The sequence below is a fragment of the Tursiops truncatus genome, chromosome 7 (assembly GCF_011762595.2).
Source record: "Tursiops truncatus isolate mTurTru1 chromosome 7, mTurTru1.mat.Y, whole genome shotgun sequence".
Classification (NCBI taxonomy): domain Eukaryota; kingdom Metazoa; phylum Chordata; class Mammalia; order Artiodactyla; family Delphinidae; genus Tursiops; species Tursiops truncatus.
Genome location: NC_047040.1, coordinates 111604383 through 111624758, shown reverse-complemented (window position 1 = coordinate 111624758; position 20376 = coordinate 111604383). Strand labels below are relative to the sequence as shown.

The 20376-nt window shown below is 42.7% G+C and overlaps 1 protein-coding gene and 2 long non-coding RNA genes across 3 annotated transcripts in view; 1 reads left to right on the top strand and 2 right to left on the bottom strand.

Moving 5' to 3' along the window:
- OCA2 (OCA2 melanosomal transmembrane protein) overlaps nt 1-20376 on the top strand; it is a gene marked incomplete at its 5' end in the record, with an annotated part of 205733 nt that overhangs the window by 91518 nt on the left and 93839 nt on the right. Inside the window, 3 exons of the mRNA XM_033860327.2 lie at nt 8778-8925; nt 11372-11429; nt 14059-14167. Of these exons, the coding sequence (XP_033716218.2) occupies nt 8778-8925; nt 11372-11429; nt 14059-14167 (315 nt within the window). The remainder of the gene's footprint in view (nt 1-8777; nt 8926-11371; nt 11430-14058; nt 14168-20376) is intronic.
- Nucleotides 14184-15775, bottom strand: LOC141279214 (uncharacterized). Its single transcript, XR_012333187.1, has 3 exons — nt 15750-15775; nt 14445-14517; nt 14184-14286 (listed from the first exon to the last, which is right to left on the bottom strand). It is a non-coding gene; the product is annotated as an uncharacterized lncRNA (long non-coding RNA).
- LOC141279213 (uncharacterized) lies at nt 15865-18982 on the bottom strand. The gene is made up of 3 exons (XR_012333186.1): nt 18588-18982; nt 17216-17280; nt 15865-15999 (listed from the first exon to the last, which is right to left on the bottom strand). It is a non-coding gene; the product is annotated as an uncharacterized lncRNA (long non-coding RNA).

Genomic DNA, 20376 nt, shown 5'->3' with positions numbered 1-20376 from the left:
GCCTGTAGTTTTCTTTCTTTGTGACATCCTTGTCTGGTTTTGGTATCAGGGTAATGGTGGCCTCGTAGAACGAGTTTGGGAGTGTTCCTCCCTCTGCTATATTTTGGAAGAGTTTGAGAAGGATAGGTGATAGCTCTTCTCTAAATATTTGATAGAATTCACCTGTGAAGCCATCAAGTCCTGGGCTTTTGTTTGTTGGACGGTTTTTTTTTTTTCTGGTACGTGGGCCTCTCACTGCTGTGGCCTCTCCCGTGGCAGACACAGGCTCCAGATGCGCAGGCCAAGCGGCCATGGCTCACGGGCGCAGCCCCTCCACAGCACGTGTGATCCTCCCAGACCGGGACATGAACCCACGCCCCCTGCCTCAGCAGGCGGACTCGCAACCACTGCGCTACCAGGGAAGCCCCTGTTGGAAAATTTTTAATCACAGTTTCCATTTCAGTGCTTGTGATTGGTCTGTTCATATTTTCTATTTCTTACTGATTCAGTCTTGGCAGGTTGTGCTTTTCTAAGAATTTGTGCATTTCTTCCAGGTTGTCCATTTTATTGGCATAGAGTTGCTTGTAGTAATCTCTCATGATCTTTTGTATTTCTGCAGTGTCAGTTGTTACTTCTCCTTTTTCATTTCTAATTCTATTGATTTGAGTCTTCTCCCTTTTTTTCTTGATGAGTCTGGCTAATGGCTTATCAATTTTGTTTATCTACTCAAAGAACCAGCTTTTAGTTTTATTGATTTTTGCTATCATTTCCTTCATTTATTTTTCATTTGTTTCTGATCTGATCTTTATGATTTCTTTCCTTCTGCTAACTTTGGGGGTTTTTTTTTGTTCTTCTTTCTCTAATTGCTTTAGGTGCAAGGTTAGGGTGTTTATTCGAGATGTTTCCTGTTTCTTAAGGTAGGATGGTATTGCTATAAACTTCCCTCTTAGAACTGCTTTTGCTGTATCCCATAGGTTTTGGGTCATCGTGTTTTCGTTGTCATTTGTTTCTAGGTATTTTTTGATTTCCTCTTTGATTTCTTCAGTGATTACTTTGTTATCAAGTAGTGTATTGTTTGCCCTCCATGTGTTTGTATTTTTTACAGATCTTTTCCTGTAATTGATATCTAGTCTCATAGTGTTGTGGTTGGAAAAGATACTTGATACAATTTCAGTTTTCTTGAATTTACCAAGGCTTGATCTGTGACCCAAGATATGATCTATCCTGGAGAATGTTCCATGAGCACTTGAGAAAAATGTGTACTTTGTTGTTTTTGGATGGAGTGTCCTATAAATATCAATTAAGACCATCTTGTTTAATGTATCATTTAAAGCTGTGTTTCCTTATTTATTTTCATTTTGGATGATCTGTCCATTGGTGAAAGTGGGGTGGTAAAGTCCCCTACTACGAATGTGTTACTGTCGATTTCCCCTTTTATGGCTGTTAGTACTTGCCTTATGTATTGAGGTGCTCCTATCTTGGGTGCGTAAATATTTTCAATTGTTATATCTTCTTCTTGGATTGATCCGTTGATCATTATATAGTGTCCTTCGTTGTCTCTTCTAATGGTCGTTATTTTAAAGTCTATTTTGTCTGATATAAGTATTACTACTCCAGCTTTCTCTTGGTTTCCATTTGCATGGAATATCTTTTTCCATGCCCTCACTTTCAGTCTGTATGTGTCTCTAGGTCTGAAGTGGGTCTCTTGTAGACAGCAAATATATGGGTCTTGTTTTTGTATCCATTCAGCCAATCTGTGTCTTTTGGTGGAAGCATTTAATCCATTTGCATATAAGGTAATTATCAATATGTATGTTCCTATTCCCATTTTCTTAATTGTTTTGGGTTTGTTATTATAGGTCTTTTCCTTCTCTTGTGTTTCTTGCCTAGAGAAGATCCTTTAGCATTTGTTGTAAAGATGGTTTGGTGGTGCTGAACTCTCTCAGCTTTAGCTTATCTCTAAAGGTTTTAATTTCTCCATCAAATCTGAATGAGATGCTTGCTGGGTAGAGTAATCTTGGTGGTAGGTTTTTCTCCTTCATCACTTTAAATATGTCCTTCCAGTCTCTTCTGGCTTGAAGAGTTTTTGCTGAAAGGTCAGCTGTTAACCTTATGGGGATTCCCTTTTGTGTTATTTGTTGTTTTTCCCTTGCTGCTTTTAATATGTTTTCTTTGTATTTAATTTTTGACAGTTTGATTAATATGTGTCTTGGCATGTTTCTCCTTGGATTTATCCTGTATGGAACTCTCTGTGCTTCCTGGACTTGATTAACTATTTCCTTTCCCATATTAGGGAAGTTTTCAACTATAATCTCTTCAAATATTTTCTCAGTCCCTTTCTTTTTCTCTTCTTCTTCTGCAACCCCTATAATTCGAATGTTGGTGCATTTAATGTTGTCCCAGTGGTCTCTGAGACTGTCCTCAGTTCTTTTCATTCTTTTTTCTTTATTCTGCTCTGCAGTAGTTATTTCCACCATTTTATCTTCCAGGTCACTTATCCGTTCTTCTGCCTCAGTTATTCTGCTATTGATCCAATCTAGAGTATTTTTCATTTCATTTATTGTGTTGTTCCTCATTGCTTGTTTCATCTTTAGTTCTTCTAGGTCCTTGTTAAATGTTTCTTGCATGTTGTCTATTCTATTTCCAATATTTTGGGTCATCTTTACTATCATTATTCTGAATTCTTTTTCATGTAGACTGCCTATTTCCCCTTCATTTGTTAGGTCTGGTGGGTTTTTATCTTGCTCCTTCATCTGCTGTGTGTTTTTCTGTCTTCTCATTTTGCTTATCTTACTGTGTTTGGGATTTCCTTTTTGCAGGCTGCAGATTCGTAGTTCCCATTGTTTTTGGTGTCTGTCCCCAGTGGCTAAAGTTTGTTCAGTGGGTTGTGTAGGCTTCCTGGTGGAGGGGACTAGTGCCTATGTTCTGGTGCTGAGGCTGGATCTTGTCTTTCTGGTGGGCAGGTCCACGTCTGGTGGTGTGTTTTGGCATGTCTGTGGGCTTATTATGATTTTAGGCAGCCTCTCTGCTAATGGGTGGGGTTGTGTTCCTGTCTTGCTAGTTGTTTGGCATAGGGTGTCCCACAGTGTAGCTTGCTGGTCATTGAGTGAAGCTGGGTGTTTGTGTTGAGATGGAGATCTCTGGGAGATTTTCACTGTTTGATATTACGTGGAGCTGGGAGGTCTCTTGTGCACCAGTGTCCTGAAGTTGGCTCTCCCACCTCAGAGGCACAGCACTGACTCCTGGCTTTCGCACCAAGAGCCTGTCATTCACACGGCTCAGAATAAAGGGAGAAAAAGTAGAAAGAAATAATGAAAAAGGATAAAAGAAAATAAAATATAGGAAGGTAAAATAAAATAAAGTTATTAAAATAAAAAAATAATTATTAAGAAAATAAAATTTTTTTAAGTAAAAGAAAAAAAAGAAAGAAAACGGATGGATAGAACCCTAGGACAAATGGTGGAAGCAAAGCTATACAGAGAAAATCTCACACAGAAACATACACATACACACTCACAAAAAGGGGAAAGGGGAGAAAGTAATAAATCTTGCTCTCAAAGTCCACTTTCTCAATTTGGGATGATTCGTTGTCTATTCATGTATTCCACAGATTCAGGGTACATCAAGTTGATTGTGGAGATTTAATCCACTGCTCCTGAGGCTGCTGGGAGAGATTTCCCTTTCTCTTCTTTGTTCGCACAGCTCCTGGGGTTCAGCTTTGGATTTGGCCCCGCCTCGGCGTGTAGGTTGCCGGAGGGCGTCTGTTCTTCACTCAGACAGGATGTGGTTAAAGAAGCCATTGATTCAGGGGCTCTGGCTCACTCAGGCCAGGCGGAGGGAGGGGTACGAAGTGCGGGGCAAGCCTGCGGTACTTCTGCCAATTTTTTGATTGGCTTGTTTGATATTGGGTTGTATGAGCTGTTTGTATATTTTGGATTAATATCTCTTGTCAGTTGCATCATTTGCAAATATTTCCCCCCATTCTGTAGGTTGTCTTTCATTTTGTTGATAGTTTCCTTTGCTGTGCAAAAGCTTTTATGTTTGGTTAGGTCCCATTTGTTTATCTTTGCTTTTATTTCTTTTCCTTGGTAAACTGATTTAAGAAAATATTGCTATGATTTATGTCCAAGAAGTTTTACCTATGTTCTCTTCTAGCAGTTTATGGTGTCATGTCTTATATTTAGGTCTTTAAACCATTTTGAGTGTATTTCTGTGTATGGTGTGAAGGAGTGTTCTAATTTCATTGATTTACATGAGGATGTCCAGCTTTCCCAACACCACTTGCTGAAGAGACTGTCTTTTCTCCATTGTATATTCTTGCCTCTTTTGCTGTAGATTAACTGACAATAGGTGTTTGGGCTTATTTCTGGGCTCTCTATTCTGTTCCATTGATCTATATGTCTGTTTTTGTGCCAATATCATGCTGTTTTGATTACTGTAGCTTTGTAGTATTGTCTGAAGTCTGGGAGGCTTACATAATGGCTATAGAATTTTTGGTAAAGGAACCTCTCTCATTCCTGATATTGGATTTATGTCTTAAGTTTTTTCCTGATTAGTCTGTCTAGAGGTTTATCAATGTTACTGATCTCAACCAGCTTTTGATTATATAGATTTTTTCTACATTTTTTCTCTTTTAATGATTTATACTCTGATATTTATTATTTATTTTCTCCTGCTTACTTTGGATTTATTTATTTATTCTTCTTTTACTAGCTTCTTCATGCGAGGGTTGAGGTTATTCATTTATATATATCTTATTTTCTAGTATAGGTATTTAGTGCTCTAAATTTCCTTCTAAGTAGTGGTCTTCCACCAATTTTGATATGTTTTGTTCTACTTCCCTTCAGTTCAAATTACTTTCTGATTTCCATTTTGATTTCTTCTTTGATCCTTGGATATTTTAGATGTATTTACCTACACCAAATTTGGGGATTTTTGCAGTTACCAAATTTAATTTCACAGTGGTCAGAGAATATATTTTGTAAAACTTGAATCCTTTTGAATTGATTGAAACCTGTTTTATGGTAGAATGTGGCCTAGTCTCATAAATATTCTATTTGCACTAGAAAAGAATATGTATTCTGCTGTTTTTGGTTGGAGTTATGTCAATATGAACAATTAGGTCAAGTTGACTGATAATGTTATTCAGGTCATTCATATTCTTGCTGATTTTCTGCCCACTTGTCTATCAATTATTGAGAGGTGGATATAGAAATCTCTGACTAAGGCTGTGGATTTGTCTATTTATCTTTGCAATTCTATGATTTTTTGCTTTACATATTTCAAAATTTTGTTACTAGGGTACATAAACATTTAGGGTTATTATGTCCTCTTGAAGAATTAACACCTTTATCATTATGAAGTACCCTTCCCTATCCATAGTAATATTCTTGCTCTGAAAACTAATTTGATCTTAATGTAGCAATTCCAGCTTTCTGTTACTGTGGTATATTTTTATCATCCTTTTACTTTTAACCTTTTTGTGTCTTTATATTTAAAGTGCATTTCTTGCAAATAGCTTATAGTTGGGTCTTGCTTTTTTATCCAATCTAATAATCTGTCTTTTAATTGATATGTTTAGATCATTGATATTTAACTTGATTAGTGATATGGTTGAATTTAAGTGTATCATCATGTCACATTTTCTAATTGTGATTTTAGTTATAATTATATCACTAACTTCAAGTGATATTATACCACTTAACATAAAGGATAAGAATCTTATAGTAGTATAATTCTATTTCTCAACTCCTGGCCTAGGTGTCTTCCCCTGAGACTCCTGAATTAGAGCCAGGTGACCCTCCTCTAAGCTCCTGGCAGCCACCACCTCCTGTGAGAGAACACATCTCACATGGTAGTGTCTTTGCCTGCTTGTAACATGTATACGGCAACCACAAGTAATGCCACAAGAGGGTGGTTGAGAAGCTTGGAAAGATAGGGGCTGGTGGTAATCAGAGAGGTAGAGATGAGACATCTGATGATGTGTCCTGGTCAGGGCTAGTCAGGCAAAGCAAGAGCTAAAACTTATACAGTGGGATCAGAGCTCACAATGGCACTCACCATTTGAGGATCTTGAGTCTTCCCTAAAGATCTTTGCAGGTCATGGGGAACAATGGGCTATTTGAAAGAATGAACCTATCTATCTATCTATCTATCTATCTATCTATCTATCTATCTATCTATCAACTGTTTTCTTAGGTGGATCAGCCTAGATAGGTAGAAGATAGGTAAATAGGAACATAGATTCCTTGTTTCCATATATCTAACTGTATTTATCTATAGATAGATAAATAGATATATAGATAGTTTCTATAGATGATAGATAGATAAACAGATAGATAGGGCAAACAGTGTTTTATGATTAACCAGGGTTGTGTTGTCAGGAAGTGGCTTCAGTCAAAGGTTACTGAGGAGCAGCAATCAGAATTAGGCAAATGTGAGGAGATGAAGCCTGGATAAGCTGGTGACCTGAGTCAGGAAGCGGTGGATCCTGCAAGACCCACACCATCATATCCTGAACTGCTCTTGTGGCCTAGTACTGCCTTAGCTCATGTTCATTTATGATGTATCTTATTTCTCTGTCTAGCTTGTTGGAGGCCTATCTCATAACTTGTCAATTTATTCTTCTCCTTTAACATCTAGCATGGTGTCTGGCACCTATTACATGTTCAGTGCAGAAATGTAGAGGAGAATGACATTGATAAGACCAAAATGACATTTCAGGTTCATGTACCTGGAAGATTAATGATGTCATATAAGAACTAAGACAGTGAGGGAAGAGAGAGTTCTGTGGGGGAAGATGGAATGTTTATTTGTGAATCTTGTAGCATGTGGTTCAGAGGGCAATATCAGGTAGCTGATTGGGTTCGCAGTCTTAAAGCTCAGCAGAGACAGGGTGGGGAAATGGCAGAGGAGGTACAGAGGAAGCTTGGGAGCCGAGGAGTGGATGCTTGGCTAAACTGAGCTCTGGGTGCAGGCAGTGGACTCCCTTCTCTTGGACAAAATCGCTCTCAACCAAAATTTCCCATGATCGGTGATACATTTATTTTGTCCACAACTAGAAAAATGAAAGTGCACTACTTGAGCATTAACCCATGGGTTGATCTGAGGAGAGTAGCCTGTCCTGTTTGATTTGATGGGCTAGAAGGCAGCAAGGCTCTGGGTGTGCGTGAGGGGCTGAAGGTGACGCTAGAGAAGACACCTGTGGAAAGGAGCCCTGGGGGCCTGGAAGGCCAGATTCAGTTTCTGCTTCTCCGAACACAGAGGTGGAGAGGCTCCCACAGGCTGGCCCGGGAGCTGAGCTGAGCAATGCTCCTGTGTAGCTATTCAAAGTTGGTCAGCTGCTTGAGAGAGTGGCAGTCACTAATATGGCTTGAAAGAATGGCTAGAAAGTCTCTGATACTTTAGGGATGGGCTTTGAACGATATCCACTACATAACGAAGTTCAGAACATTGCATGAAATAATGGCACTCTCTGCACCTTCTCTGAAGCTGCTGCACCACCTTGTCCCCCCATTCCTGTCCCAGTGCAGCATTTGTGTGTGTGTGTGTGTGTGTGTGTGTGTTCAGCATTTCAGAAACCTAATTCATATGTTTTTATCCTCTTCCTCCTCCTCTTCCTCCTTTTTATAGTATCATAACCTCACAGGTTGTTTAATGAGGTGTGAATTATGGAGGTGTGAATTATGTCTATTGAGGGAATTATGGATCTGTTTCTCTGTAGAGGCTTTCAGGTTATACCCAAGTTTCTTCTGTTTTAGCAAGCTACAAAGAATCAATAGGTACTGAGTGGAAGTACTTTACTTATCTTCATTCTAAAAACTTTTCATCTTTGAAAGGCTGACCCTTTAGAGAAAACCATGGTGGCATTTTCCTTGTCATTGAGCCCAGGCTTGTGCAGTGCTTCACAGGTCTTGGGAGAATTGCCCTGCCTTGACTCTGCTCTGAGCTAGTGTCAACTGATCTAATCCTGCTTGAAAGTGTGTGTTCTTTTAATTTCATCTTGAATTTTTAAGATATGTAGTATAGTGCATTGTACATGAGAGGTGATTCATGAAAATACTGTGCTTCCTTATATTCTTTTAGTGGATATTTTGAGAAATTTATGTAGTATCTTTAACAGTAAACTAGAGGTTAAAAGTAAAATTTCATAAGATATTCTAGTATTTTAGGAGCCAATGAATTGGCAATTCATTTTTCTCTTCTCTATCAGAAGAGGTTTAAATTCACTGATGGGTGAAAATTTGCCTCATTCTTTTAATTTCAGAAGTGCATAAAGTTGTCTACATTTCTCTCCTTTGTGTTCTTTCATAGACACAAGCTCAACTTGGGGGCCTGGTCAGGAGGGAGGGCTCTCCCCATCTCCTGCTATTACCAAATGCCCTACTGGGGAGACCAGGCACCACCTACTACACTTGTATTTCTGATGTGTATTAGATCTGTTTAAAAGATTGGGCAATGTCTGGATTTTGAACTGAGATCTGAACTACTGGCTCCAAAAAGTAATTTCTTGGGAGGGAAAAAGTTTGTTGGGTGCTAACTTTCATACGCCTATTCAAGAATTTATTCTTCACCCAAAGAATTGAAATTATCTTTGCATCTACTGTAATTTTTAAAAGTCAGCTTTGTCTTCTGGTTCTCTCATAATAACATGAAAGCTAAGAAGCCACTGCTTTGGTTTGGTCCTTGGAGATCTGCATTACAGGTGTGTGTTTTCTCTTCTTGGAGGGTGCTGAGGGGAGTAGGTGCTGATGTCTGAGATTGCAGGAGAATGAAGCCTTGGCTTTCCTTTCCTGCAGAACTGAAGCATGAGATCCATGTCTGGCGCCTTACTGCACAGCGCATCAGCCCAGCCAGCCGTGAGGAGACAGCGGTTCGAGGTCTACTCCTGGGGAAGGTGCTGACACTGGAGCGCTTGCTGGCCCGAAGGCTGCACAGCTTCCAAAGGTATCAAGCCAGGCCCTGCTCAGACCACTCTTGGTTTACAGCAGTGGTTCTTATCTTTACCAGTTATACTCAATGGTTGGATTGTATCAACAACCTATTTATGACCACCCTAAGAGTGTCCAAATGTCATGTGCAAAATGTGAGCTAAAGTGATTGTGAAGAGTACCCCATGGTACTGCGAAAGAGTAGCATTAGCTGCATGCTACTAAGTAAGTTTTGGGTGCCATACACTGTGCTAAACCTGTTATGATGCAGCATTTTATTTAACTCTCACTTAGCTCTCTGGAATGTGTGCTGATATTAGCCCCAGCTTAAGGATGAGAAAACTGAGGCTCAGAGAATTTGAGAAACTTGCCCAGGGTTTTGCATCTAGGAAAGAGTGATGCCAGGAATTGAGTTCACACTCAACTACTGCCTGTCACACTTCACACCTAACACATTGCATAATAAAAATTAAAAAAATATATATATATAACAAACTAATCTAACAAAATATTCTCCCAGTAGTTGATTTTCCAGGAGCTCAAAGAATACCTAATTCCTGCTCAATTCATTTCTTGGAGTTTTTTTTTTTTTTTGGCCACCTTACGGCATGTGGGAAATTAGTTCCCTGACTAGGGATTGAACCAGGGCCCCCTGCATTGGAAGCACAGAATCTTAACCACTGGACCACCAGAGAAGTCCCTTGAGTTTGTTTTTAATCAAAGCTGAGACCTAACAGTAACAGTGAGGTGCTGAGTTTTTCCTCCCCACTCTGATGAGGTGCTGAGTTCCAACCTGTCTTTACGCTGGAAGTACTGACAGAAAGAGCGAGAGCCTGCTCACTCCTCAGGGATGTGGAAGCATTCCTGCAGTAGGGTTGAGAACTGGGTGGAGATGAGAAGTCTGTCACGGCAAGGGGAAATGTGAGTCCTTGTGAAGGTAGTGAGAATGATCTTACATATTGCAGTTTGCTGAGACCAGCCCTGTGTTCTCAGAGAGCAGGCAAGCAGACTGAGGACAGGAGCTGGGCACAGTGCCAGTGCCAACCACTGAGGGCTGTCTAGTGTGGCTGTAGCCTGGTCTGAGAGTGGGGGGAGAAGGCCACAGGCGAGTATGTAGAGACTCACTCTGTCTAGAGATGTAGCCCAGTCTGAAGCACTGTCTCAGCATCCTCAGCTCCATCTCATCTCAGGACCTACCTGTATCCTGTGACGCTGGAGAAGCAGGACCTGGTACCCCCAGGCTACTGGAAGGCCCTGAGTTGCAGGCTGGGGACAGAGTGACCAACTTCAACAACAGGCATGGATCTTAAAAGGAAAAACTTTGTAAATTAAAGATGCAAGAGTAAATTGCCCTGAATGTATTTAATCTACTGGCCTTCAAGTTTCAACGTGTTCCATCTGGTATGGATGTTAAGACACAGTCAGTGTATCTCAGGGTTAAAGTGTGAAGAATTCACCAAGTTTCCATCAACTCATCCTGTTTTGATAATGCCCCTCTCCCAGCTCAAGATCTGCTGGAAGTCATTTATATCTTCATGAAATTTCAAATCCAAGGGAAACTGAGGCCCAGAGAGGGCAGTGGCTTTGTAAGGCCACACAGTCACTGGAAGCAGATAGGAATGAGGGTGATCTAAGGCATGTGCTAACTCTTCAGGTCCTGTTTCTACATTTTCTTTAAAAAAAATTGTCATTAGAACCATTCAGTTGGGTCTGCTGTGATTTCCTTTAGGGTCTGTACTGGCTGTATGGTCGACCTCCACTGACACTATGACACGTGAGTGCTCATGAAGACTAAATTCTCCACCACACAGCTTCTTTTTCCTAACTGGTGAGGGAGGAAATAAAGCAGAAAAGAAAAGATGAGTTGATAGGAAAGGTTAAAAAAGAACGACAAGTTGGAACAAATAGAGGTGACAAATGGAAATAGAGATGGGCGGATACCATGACCAGAGGGGGAAGGAAGCAGACATAAGTGCTTCAAAGTAGATTTCCAATTGATAAAAATCACCACTAAAGCAAGTGGCATTTCTTTTACTGTTTTTTCCTTTATTTAAATTATAAATATAACACATCCTCATTCTGAAAAAAGATTCAGAAAATTAATAAGTAAAAAGAGGAAAACCAAGGTGGCTTACAGTCTCATTCCCCTGTTGACATTCTGGCCAGTGTTCTTCTGACGTTTCCTGTGCTATGCTCGCACGTGCCTCATTGAACAGTCTGGTCATTTCATGTGTTACTTTTCCTTGTGAATCTAGAATGAGCATCGTTTCCAATTCATGAACCCAGTTCTACCAGGCTCCTTACACCACGAGGCCTGCCCCATTCTGTGGCCACACCTGGCGTCACACTGTGGACGGCGTCCAGGCCAGGGGACCATGCTGTGTGCCACTGCTGAATGCCACCTTGCTGGCCTCACCGCTCGATGCCACCAGGAAAATGATGTCTGCCCTTTTCTCTTTTAGACAGATCTCACAGGAAGATAAAAATTGGGAGACCAATATCCAGGAGCTACAAAGAAAGGTATTGTGGTTTCTTTTCTCAGGGATTCCTTGAAGAACAGAGTAGATTCCTTTTCCTTACTTCATGTGAAGTTGCAACTGAAAGTCATCTTTCTTTTATTCCTGTAGTTGTACACAAGACATAAGTTATTTCCAGGAATTAATGGGAAAGATAATTTTCCAGACACGGTAGGCTTATTTTGTCCAGGAATTTAAAAGGTAAACTTACTGTGTTCCTTTAAAATAGGGCAGCACTTTCTGTGGTTGGCCGGCTCTCAGCTCCCCCTGACCCTGAAAGGCAAGTCTGTGGTTCCCATTGTGTGGGTGAGGAGATGGAGGCCAAGACAAGGGAGGCGTGCTGCTTGAGATGGAACACCCTTTGGGGCAGAGATGGGGTGTATGTCTTCTGTTGTACGGCTCTGACGTTGGGAGGCAAAGCTCATTTTGGGCTCTTTTGCTCACTTTCCCACCTAGGTGGAATTTCTCAGCCCCCCTGAGGACACATAATGCCCCTCTCCCAGCTCAAGATCTGCTGGAAGTCATTTATATCTTCATGAAATTTCAAATCCAGGTAGTTTCTTTCCTAGGGAAAGGTTGAATACCCACTCTCTAATTATGATAGGAACATTTTGTCCTTCGCTAAAGGAAATTTAGACATTGGGACCTGGTAGATAACATGTTCTTTGAGTCTGTCCTCCCAGCATCTGTCCCACTCAGATGGTCAGGGTTAGGGAAGACGGGTGTGGCTATGACGTTTCTCTGGCTTCAGGCTTAAACGGACCCTGCCCACCTTATCTACTAGTTCTGGCTGCAAGTTAGGGGTGAGACTGTGTACCTCTCTGTATACCTAGTGGACAAGGACTGGGGAGCTGGGCACTACCCCTGCATTGTTTCTCAGACTTCTCACTTTCATGACCTCAGATAACAAAAGGATAAAATTTGACAGGCACCCCAAAATAACAGAGTACAAACTTTGATCGTCTTATACCAGCCGAGCGACACTGGAATATTCTTTGACCTCCCTGCCCCCTCCATTTCCAATCCTGGAGTCGACCATGGTAATACCCAGTTTCTGTGGTTAACCTGGCCCAGGGAGATACCATGCCCCTTTCTTCCTGATTCTCCATCACAGACTCATCTAGCAAAATTGGCTTCCTTGGTGGGGGAAGGGGAAGATGGGTGGGGGCTGGCCAAGCCTTGGCAGTGGGTGGGGAAGGAAAACAGGAGGTCCCAAAGCAGCCCCCATGGCGTGTGAGCAGGGGGCCAGGGGCTGCTGCCAGAGTCATTGTGACACAGAGGGATATGCTTGTGGTTTTTATGACAGCAGCTTTAACTGTGTGACCAGAGAAATCAAGAGAGAATACCTATCTCTAACTCTATCTGTACCTACACCCATACTCATGTCTGTGTCTATGTCCATGTCCATGTCTATACCCCTGTCTATACCCTTATCTATATCTACATCCATCTCTACATCTATATCTTTATCTACACCCATATCTTACCCATAGCTCTGTCTATATCTACCCATACCTACACCTGGATCTATATTTATATAGCCTTATCTATATTTACATCTAGACGTGGATATCCTAGGCATAGACTAACAGACAGAGGTGCTAGTGGGACCACACTGAGGAAAGGACATAGTGCAGTTGTTGGTTCACACCGTGGAGTGTGATTCACACAGGGGCCTAGTTAGATGTGTGTGCTTCTTGGGACCTAACTCCCTGCCCCAGTCCCACACAGCACAGCACCCTTTGGGGACCTTGCCCTATCTTGCCCTGTGGCTCAGGCCCACTGGAAGGAGGTCTGCAACTCCAAGGTTAAGGAAGGTGCTGCAGAGTACCTCCCCTCACCCCCTGAATGCCTGGGGCAGGATCCCATATGTGTCATCTGGTGACTAGGGGACTGCTAAGTGCATTCAGCAGAAGTCCTGTTATTGCAAGAACATTTTAACCTCAGTACCACATGAGAAGAGATTTGCATAATAGAGGGAAAGTTAAACTAAAAGGCTATTAACACACAGTACCCGTGGAAATGCATGTGTCTTGAAGGGCCAGGCCCCTGGAGGTTAATGTGTAGGCTTCACAATGGCTTTATTTTATCTGATGCTGGCAGTGGGGCTGGGAACAGCTTAGCATCTCTGTCGTATTGAAAATGCATTTAGTCCGGTGTCATTTAAAAGGATTGTACTGGGCTACCCTGGTGGCGCAGTGGTTGAGAGTCTGCCTGCCGATGCAGGGGACGCGGGTTCTTGCCCCAGTCCGGGAAGATCCCACATGCTGCAGAGCAGCTGGGCCCGTGAGCCATGGCTGCTGAACCTGCACATCTGGAGCCTGTGCTCCACAACAGGAGAGGCCACAGCAGTGAGAGGCCCGTGTACCACAAAAAAAAAAAAAAGAAAAGAAAGGATTGTACTATATTTTTTATGTTTATTTTTCATAGATTTTGATTTCAAGATATTGAATGATCTAATCTTAAATCTGTACAGTTTTCCTTGTAACACATGATCTTATCTTTCAAGTTGAAGTTGCTATATTTTTCATCATAAGGAGAAATTTGTAGTGATTCAAATCACGTAGGATTGTGGACACATTGCAGAAATCAGATTACACTGAGTAAATGAGTTGTGTTTTCCTCTCTCACAGCACAGGATATCAGACAGGATTCTGCTCGCCAAATGCCTGACAGTGTTGGGATTTGTTATCGTCATGTTCTTTCTCAATTCGCTTGTCCCTGGTGTTCATCTTGATATTGGTGAGTCTAATTTTTGGGGTAGCTTTTGTTGATGGGCTTTTCAAGTGACATCACAGTCTGGAAGGGAATGTTTCAAAGCTTGTTCCCAGATGCTGGTGAGGGCTGAGAGGGATAGTTTTCTGGAGGAGAGGGAGAGGAGGACAGAGAGGGCGAGAGAGAGATACATCTCAGTGCCATGGGTCCTCAGCCCCTCCAGGTTTAACATTAGAAAGGATAGAGAAAAGGGTGGATAGCATCATCTCTATCATACTTAATAATCAGATCTTCAAACTGTTACCTGAGAAACACCTCTAGAAGAGATAAGAGGTCATATCATCAAGGCCACAGTCCTGCAGTTTGTGCAACCCGACCTGACGATTAGATGAGAGACATTAGTGAAGGGGCCAGAGAATTACAAGAAGTCTATGCTGGTCCTTCTCCTTACCCAATGGTGCATCCATTTTCCCTATGCAACAGAACTCCATTCTCCCACCTGCTCACATAGATTTCTCTTCTCTTGCTTTCACAGTCTTATGGCTCTCACTTTGTACTTTCCCAAGGTCTAGGTTGCGTGGCCCATCCCCACCTGACACATGGCCATCTTGTAGAATGAGTTCACCAGATATCGTGTTTACTCTGGCATTCTTCTACTCTCCATCAACATTTTCATGTTACTTAGATCTTTCTAGTTGATTTAATAGTTATCTCTATTGGTGTCATTATTTAAAACAAAATAAAACCACTTCCAAAACCCACCTCACATGAAAGTATAGATATAAAGTTAAATTTGAGGAAGTGTCAAGGAGCATTTTCTTTAAACAAAATCTTTACCTATGGTTTTCCTTCAAAAGTGAGCTCTGCTAATATGTTTTTATAAAAATTTGACTTACTGCAGCATTTGAAGAATATAACTTCTATAGAAAGCAAAGCTTCTTAACTGTGTAAAATAGACGGATAACATGGGCAGGCTTAGTTATTCAAACCACAGCATTGCTCCTTTAGTTCTTGGCTACCACTAGGAATCTTTATATCTCTAAAGATTAAACAAGTACAACAAAATTGGTATTTTGTGGGCAGGTGGGTTCCATTAGGTAATTCTTTTGGGTGTTCACAGATTATTTTGTTGTGGTCCGAGCGCGGGTTGGAAAAGAATTTCCAGACACAAGGCAGAATGTAAGGGAGATAGGGTTTATTAAAGAGAAGGGTCACTGCAAGAACAGTGGACTGACTTCCTGGTAGTCAGGGAAAGTCGACAATGAGCATGGGTTGCTTGTCTGTTTTTATAGCCAGGGAACCTGTAAGTCATCTGCTGACTGGGCAGAGTACGTATACTTTCAGTGTGCTGAGCGAGAGAAAAACAGGGGAAAGTCTTTCCTTATATGGGATGGGAAAGGGACAGGGCATGGTGCTTGGGAGGGCTCTGGGTCATTGCAATGGTCGCATTGTGACAGAGTGATGGGAGTCCTGTAACTCTTTGTTCTGGCAATATTTGCCCTTTGAGTTTACCTTGTTCTTTGTCCTTGGAACACACCACATTTCCCCCTCTCTTTATTTAAAGGGCCAATTCTTTGGCCCTATTGGATCCCTGCTCATGTCTACCTACCTGCCTAGCTCCTTCTCAGGTGTTTGGGAACCCTTTTTGTAAGGAGAATGGCCGACAATCTCTCTGGCTGCTTCCTGCTGGTTGGGGGCATCGTAGGGGCCCTGGGTTCCTGATGCCTGCTCTGTCAGGGTGTGTTCACGGAGGGAGACGAGAGTCCAGGGAATGATAAGAAGGCTTGTTCCAATGTAGTTCATGTGCCAGCTGGCTGGTACTCTTGTTGTAGCACCATCTGGAAGTGAATCTTTTGAACCTGTCGGGAGATGAATTGAGATAATGTGTTAATAATGCAGGGGCCAAACAACAAAAGAAAGGCTATCAGGATTAATGGTCCCAACAAGGGCAACAGCCACGTCCATATCTGGATCCCCACAGAGGAGAGGAGGCTGGAAAGCCAGCTGGGGCCCTGTCCTGCCCTCTCTTTTAAATCTTCTATTAATTTGATGTTTTTCTTTAGAATCTGAAGGTTTTCTTCAATCTGGCTGGAGGTATTAAGCAGCATATCTAATTTAGTAGGGCACAGACACTCCCTGCCTCAGCTGTTATAACATTAAGGACCCTCCTATTTTGTAAAACCACCTCGGCCAGAGAGCCTAGGGATGACTGCTGTTCCTCAATGGCTGCTACTGTAGCCTTCCAAGATTCCTGGTCCATGATGGTGAGACTGAGAACACTCCTCTGTAAGGGGGGTATGCCTGCAAACCAAAAGAACCCTCTAAAGACACTATGTATTATGTTGAGCCTATCAAGCATTGGTTTATTGTAAGCATGTCCAGTCAGTGGTTTATTTTTGTCTCTCCCAGACAGGTCTTAAGACCTCCTCAAGGAAGGACCCAAGGTTGGGAATGCCTCCTGAGGAAGCTAAATCCTTTGTAATGGTCGCCTCTGGGACCACAGCACTAATTGTGCGGGAGCCCCCTTCAAAGTGTGGGAAGATCCAGATAGACCCCGTTACCACATAGAAATGAAAATCCAGTGCCCCTCAAAGATACCCCTGGGGCTTCCCTGGTGGCGCAGTGGTTGGGAGTCCACCTGCCAATGCAGGGGACGCAGGTTCGTGCCCCGCTCCGGGAAGATCCCACATGCCATGGAGCGGCTGGGCCCGTGAGCCATGGCCGCTGGGCCTGAGCGTCCGGAGCCTGTGCTCCGCAGTGGGAGAGGCCACAGCAGTGAGAGGCCCGTGTACCGCACAAAAAAAAAAAAAAAAAAAAAAAAAAAAAAAAAAAAAGATACCCCTGTTGTGGGTCCCCAGAGCCAGGCCCTGACCTTTTGGGAGTTTTCCTCTGGAAATAGACTGGGGTCCCATGGCCTAGGATTAGATTAGGAAGGCCAAACTCTGAGGAAGTAATCATCTATACATAAAGGGGAGAATCCAGGCTCTGACTTATTATGAGTGTGACGGGGGGAATTGGCATAACAAATTTCTGAATATTAGCTGAATTGTATTATATTTTGGAGGAGAATCTTACCAGGAGGTTAAACTAGGTGTCCAGTGGTCACACCGATCCCCATGTATTTAGTTCCGAGGGCCGAGCTGTTTATGGGGATATGGTCTTCATTAATATATTTCTTAGTCTCATTTTTCCTTGAATTTCCCCAACACAAAGTGAAATTAGCTTCACGTACATCATATTTATTTTCCTCTGACCAGGGATTCCACTCCAGGCTAGTCTGATTAAAATTGAGGGTATAGTTACAAAGAGTCATTTAGCCAGCACAAAATTGGTCCCGTCCATCCAGGTTTTGGAAACAGAGCTGTGCCTCATCTGCCCAAACTTGGGCTAATGCCCATATCCTGTTTTTCTCTTCATGAGTACAAGTGGTCAGGACTACATGAATGTCTTGCCAGGTCAGGTCAGAGGCTATAGTGAGGGCCTGAAATTCCTTAATAAAAGTGGTGGGATCCAGACTGAAGGAACCTAACTTGTTTTGAATTTGGGAAATGTCAGACATGGGAAAGGGAACATGGACTCTAATAGTGCCCATGTATCCATTTGCTACTTCCCTTAAGGGAAGCATATTAGAATCTGTTTCCTGGCGTTGGGCAGTCCTTGATCTTATGTGGAGAGGGGAGGGGGGCTTTCACCCTGATAAGGGAGTGGCTGTTGGGCAGCTGTGGGTTGAGGTGGGGTGGGTGCTGAAGCAAAGGGGGTTGATGGGGTGGAGGACAGGAAAGGTCGAGTAGAGGATCGTCTAGGAGATCTGATGGAGAGGGAGACAGAGGGGGTCAGGGGGATAAGGCAGCAACAGAAAGACACATGCGGCATGAGTCCCTCAGACTGGGATTCTAAGTAAGGGCTATAAAGGTCTGGACATAAGGAACCTCTGAGTCCTTTCTTTGTTTCTGGCAAAAGAGATCAAGTTGGAGGATCGTGTTATAATTTAGTATGCCATTAAGAGGCCATTTTCCTTGGTCCCCCAGTTTATACTGTGTTACAAAACAAAGCTGTGTTACAAAACAAAATGAGCCTCTTCTTTTTGTGATTTTCAGGGTCAAATATTTTTCCAGTTCCTGAGGTTACAGCCGAGGGGTGAGTCTAAGGGAGGCCCCCAAGACGTAGCAGAACCCATTCTTAGCCTATATGCCGTAGAATGGGGGTACTGAGAGTCACCAGCTGACAGAAAGCCATCCTCATTGTCGCAGTGATCTCTCCATGTGATTAATGCACAAAATAGGCCGACAGTCCCAACAGTTGTGTCTGACCGTGAGAGGTGACCCCTGAGCATGTGACTAAGGTACAAACCATGTGACTGAGGCACAAACAGTGCGACTAAGGCACCGTGCAACTCGGGCAAAGAAAGAAAGAGAGAGAGATTCCCAGGACCCACCAGGTGACTCACCATTTGGCGATTCCCTGAAACGTGAAAAGGCACTCCTGGGATGTCTCAGATGCAGCCTGAGCTCCTGTAAGTCAATCCGGATGGAGAAAAAGGTGAAAGTAACATAGAAGACAGGCTGAGGAATCCACCTCGTAGTCCTGCTAGGAAGGCGGCAGCCAAGGGGAGGGGGCTCAGTGTTCTGCTTGAACCAATTTGTGCCTCACAGTGCATGGAAGTTGTCTTGCTGGGGGTAGACACTCTAACAACCTGATCTGTTCCGTGACTCCCTTATCCTTTCACGGGAGTCTTCAAGTGGCAGGCGCCCTAACGGCTTTTAAATGCCTGACCCATGCCTGTACAATATCAATTGGCCTAGTCCTCAGAAGGAAGACAGAGGCACCCTCACCCGTTCTGGGCGGCAGTTATTGGGTTGAAGTGAGCCGTGGAGCCTTCGGAACACACCAGGGTGTGGCCCTGGCCAGAGTCCCTGTTGCTTCCACGGCAACTTGCCTGTTCACAAAGGGTCCCAAGAAATGAGGAGAGGAGGTGGGGGAGGAAAGGAGGTGGGGGAGGAGATCCCCCCAAGAGATATCCCCATATAGACCACCAAAATGTCGTGGTCTGAGCGTGGGTTGGAAAAGAATTTCCATACACAAAGCAGAATGTAAGGAAGATAGGGTTTATAAAAGAGAAGGGTCACTGCAAGAAGAGTGGACTGACTTCCCGGTAGTCAGGGAAAGTCGACAATGAGCATGGGTTGCTTGTCTGTTTTTTTTCTTTTTTTTTTTTTAACATCTTTATTGGGGTATAATTGCTTTACAATAGTGTGTTAGTTTCTGCCTTATAACAAAGTGAATCAGTTATACATATACATATGTTCCCATATCTCTTCCCTCTTGCGTCTCCCTCCCTCCCACCCTCCCTATCCCACCCCTCCAGGCGGTCACAAAGCACCAAGCCGATATCCCTGTGCCATGCCGATATCCCTGTGCCATGTGGCTGCTTCCCACTAGCTATCTACCTTACATTTGTTAGTGTATATATGTCCATGACTCTCTCTCACCCTGTCACAGCTCACCCTTCCCCCTCCCCATATCCTCAAGTCCGTTCTCCAGTAGGTCTGTGTCTTTATTCCTGTGTTACCCCTAGGTTCTTCATGACATTTTTTTTCTTAAATTCCATATATATGTGTTAGCATACGGTATTTGTCTTTTTCTTTCTGACTTACTTCACTCTGTATGACAGACTCTAGATCTATCCACCTCATTACAAATAGCTCAATTTCATTTCTTTTTATGGCTGAGTAATATTCCATTGTATATATGTGCCAGCCAGGGAACCTATAAGTCATCTTCTGACTAGGCAGAGCATGTATACTTTCAGTGTGCTGAGCGAGAGAAAAACAGGGCAAATGTCTTTGCTTATATGGAATGGGAAAGGGACAGGGCATCGTGCTTGGGAGGACTCTGGGTCATTGCAATGGTCGCATTGTGACAGAGTGATGGGAATCCTGTAACTCTTTGTTCTGGCAATATTTGCCCTTTGAGTTTACCTTGTTCTTTGTCCTTGGAGCACACCACATATTCTGTTTGTTTTCTTTATTTTTTCTCCATGTTGGCAAAGGTTATTAAGCTTGAAGGAAAGTTACTGTCTCAGCTATAGGAGCTTTCAAATCTGTAATATTTCACTGGCAGCTACTTTATGAGAAACAGGTCATAAAATTGTATTTAAACTTCACCATCATACTTACAATTGTTCTGCTTACAACTTTTTAAAATTGAAGTATATTTGAATTACAATGTTGTGTTAC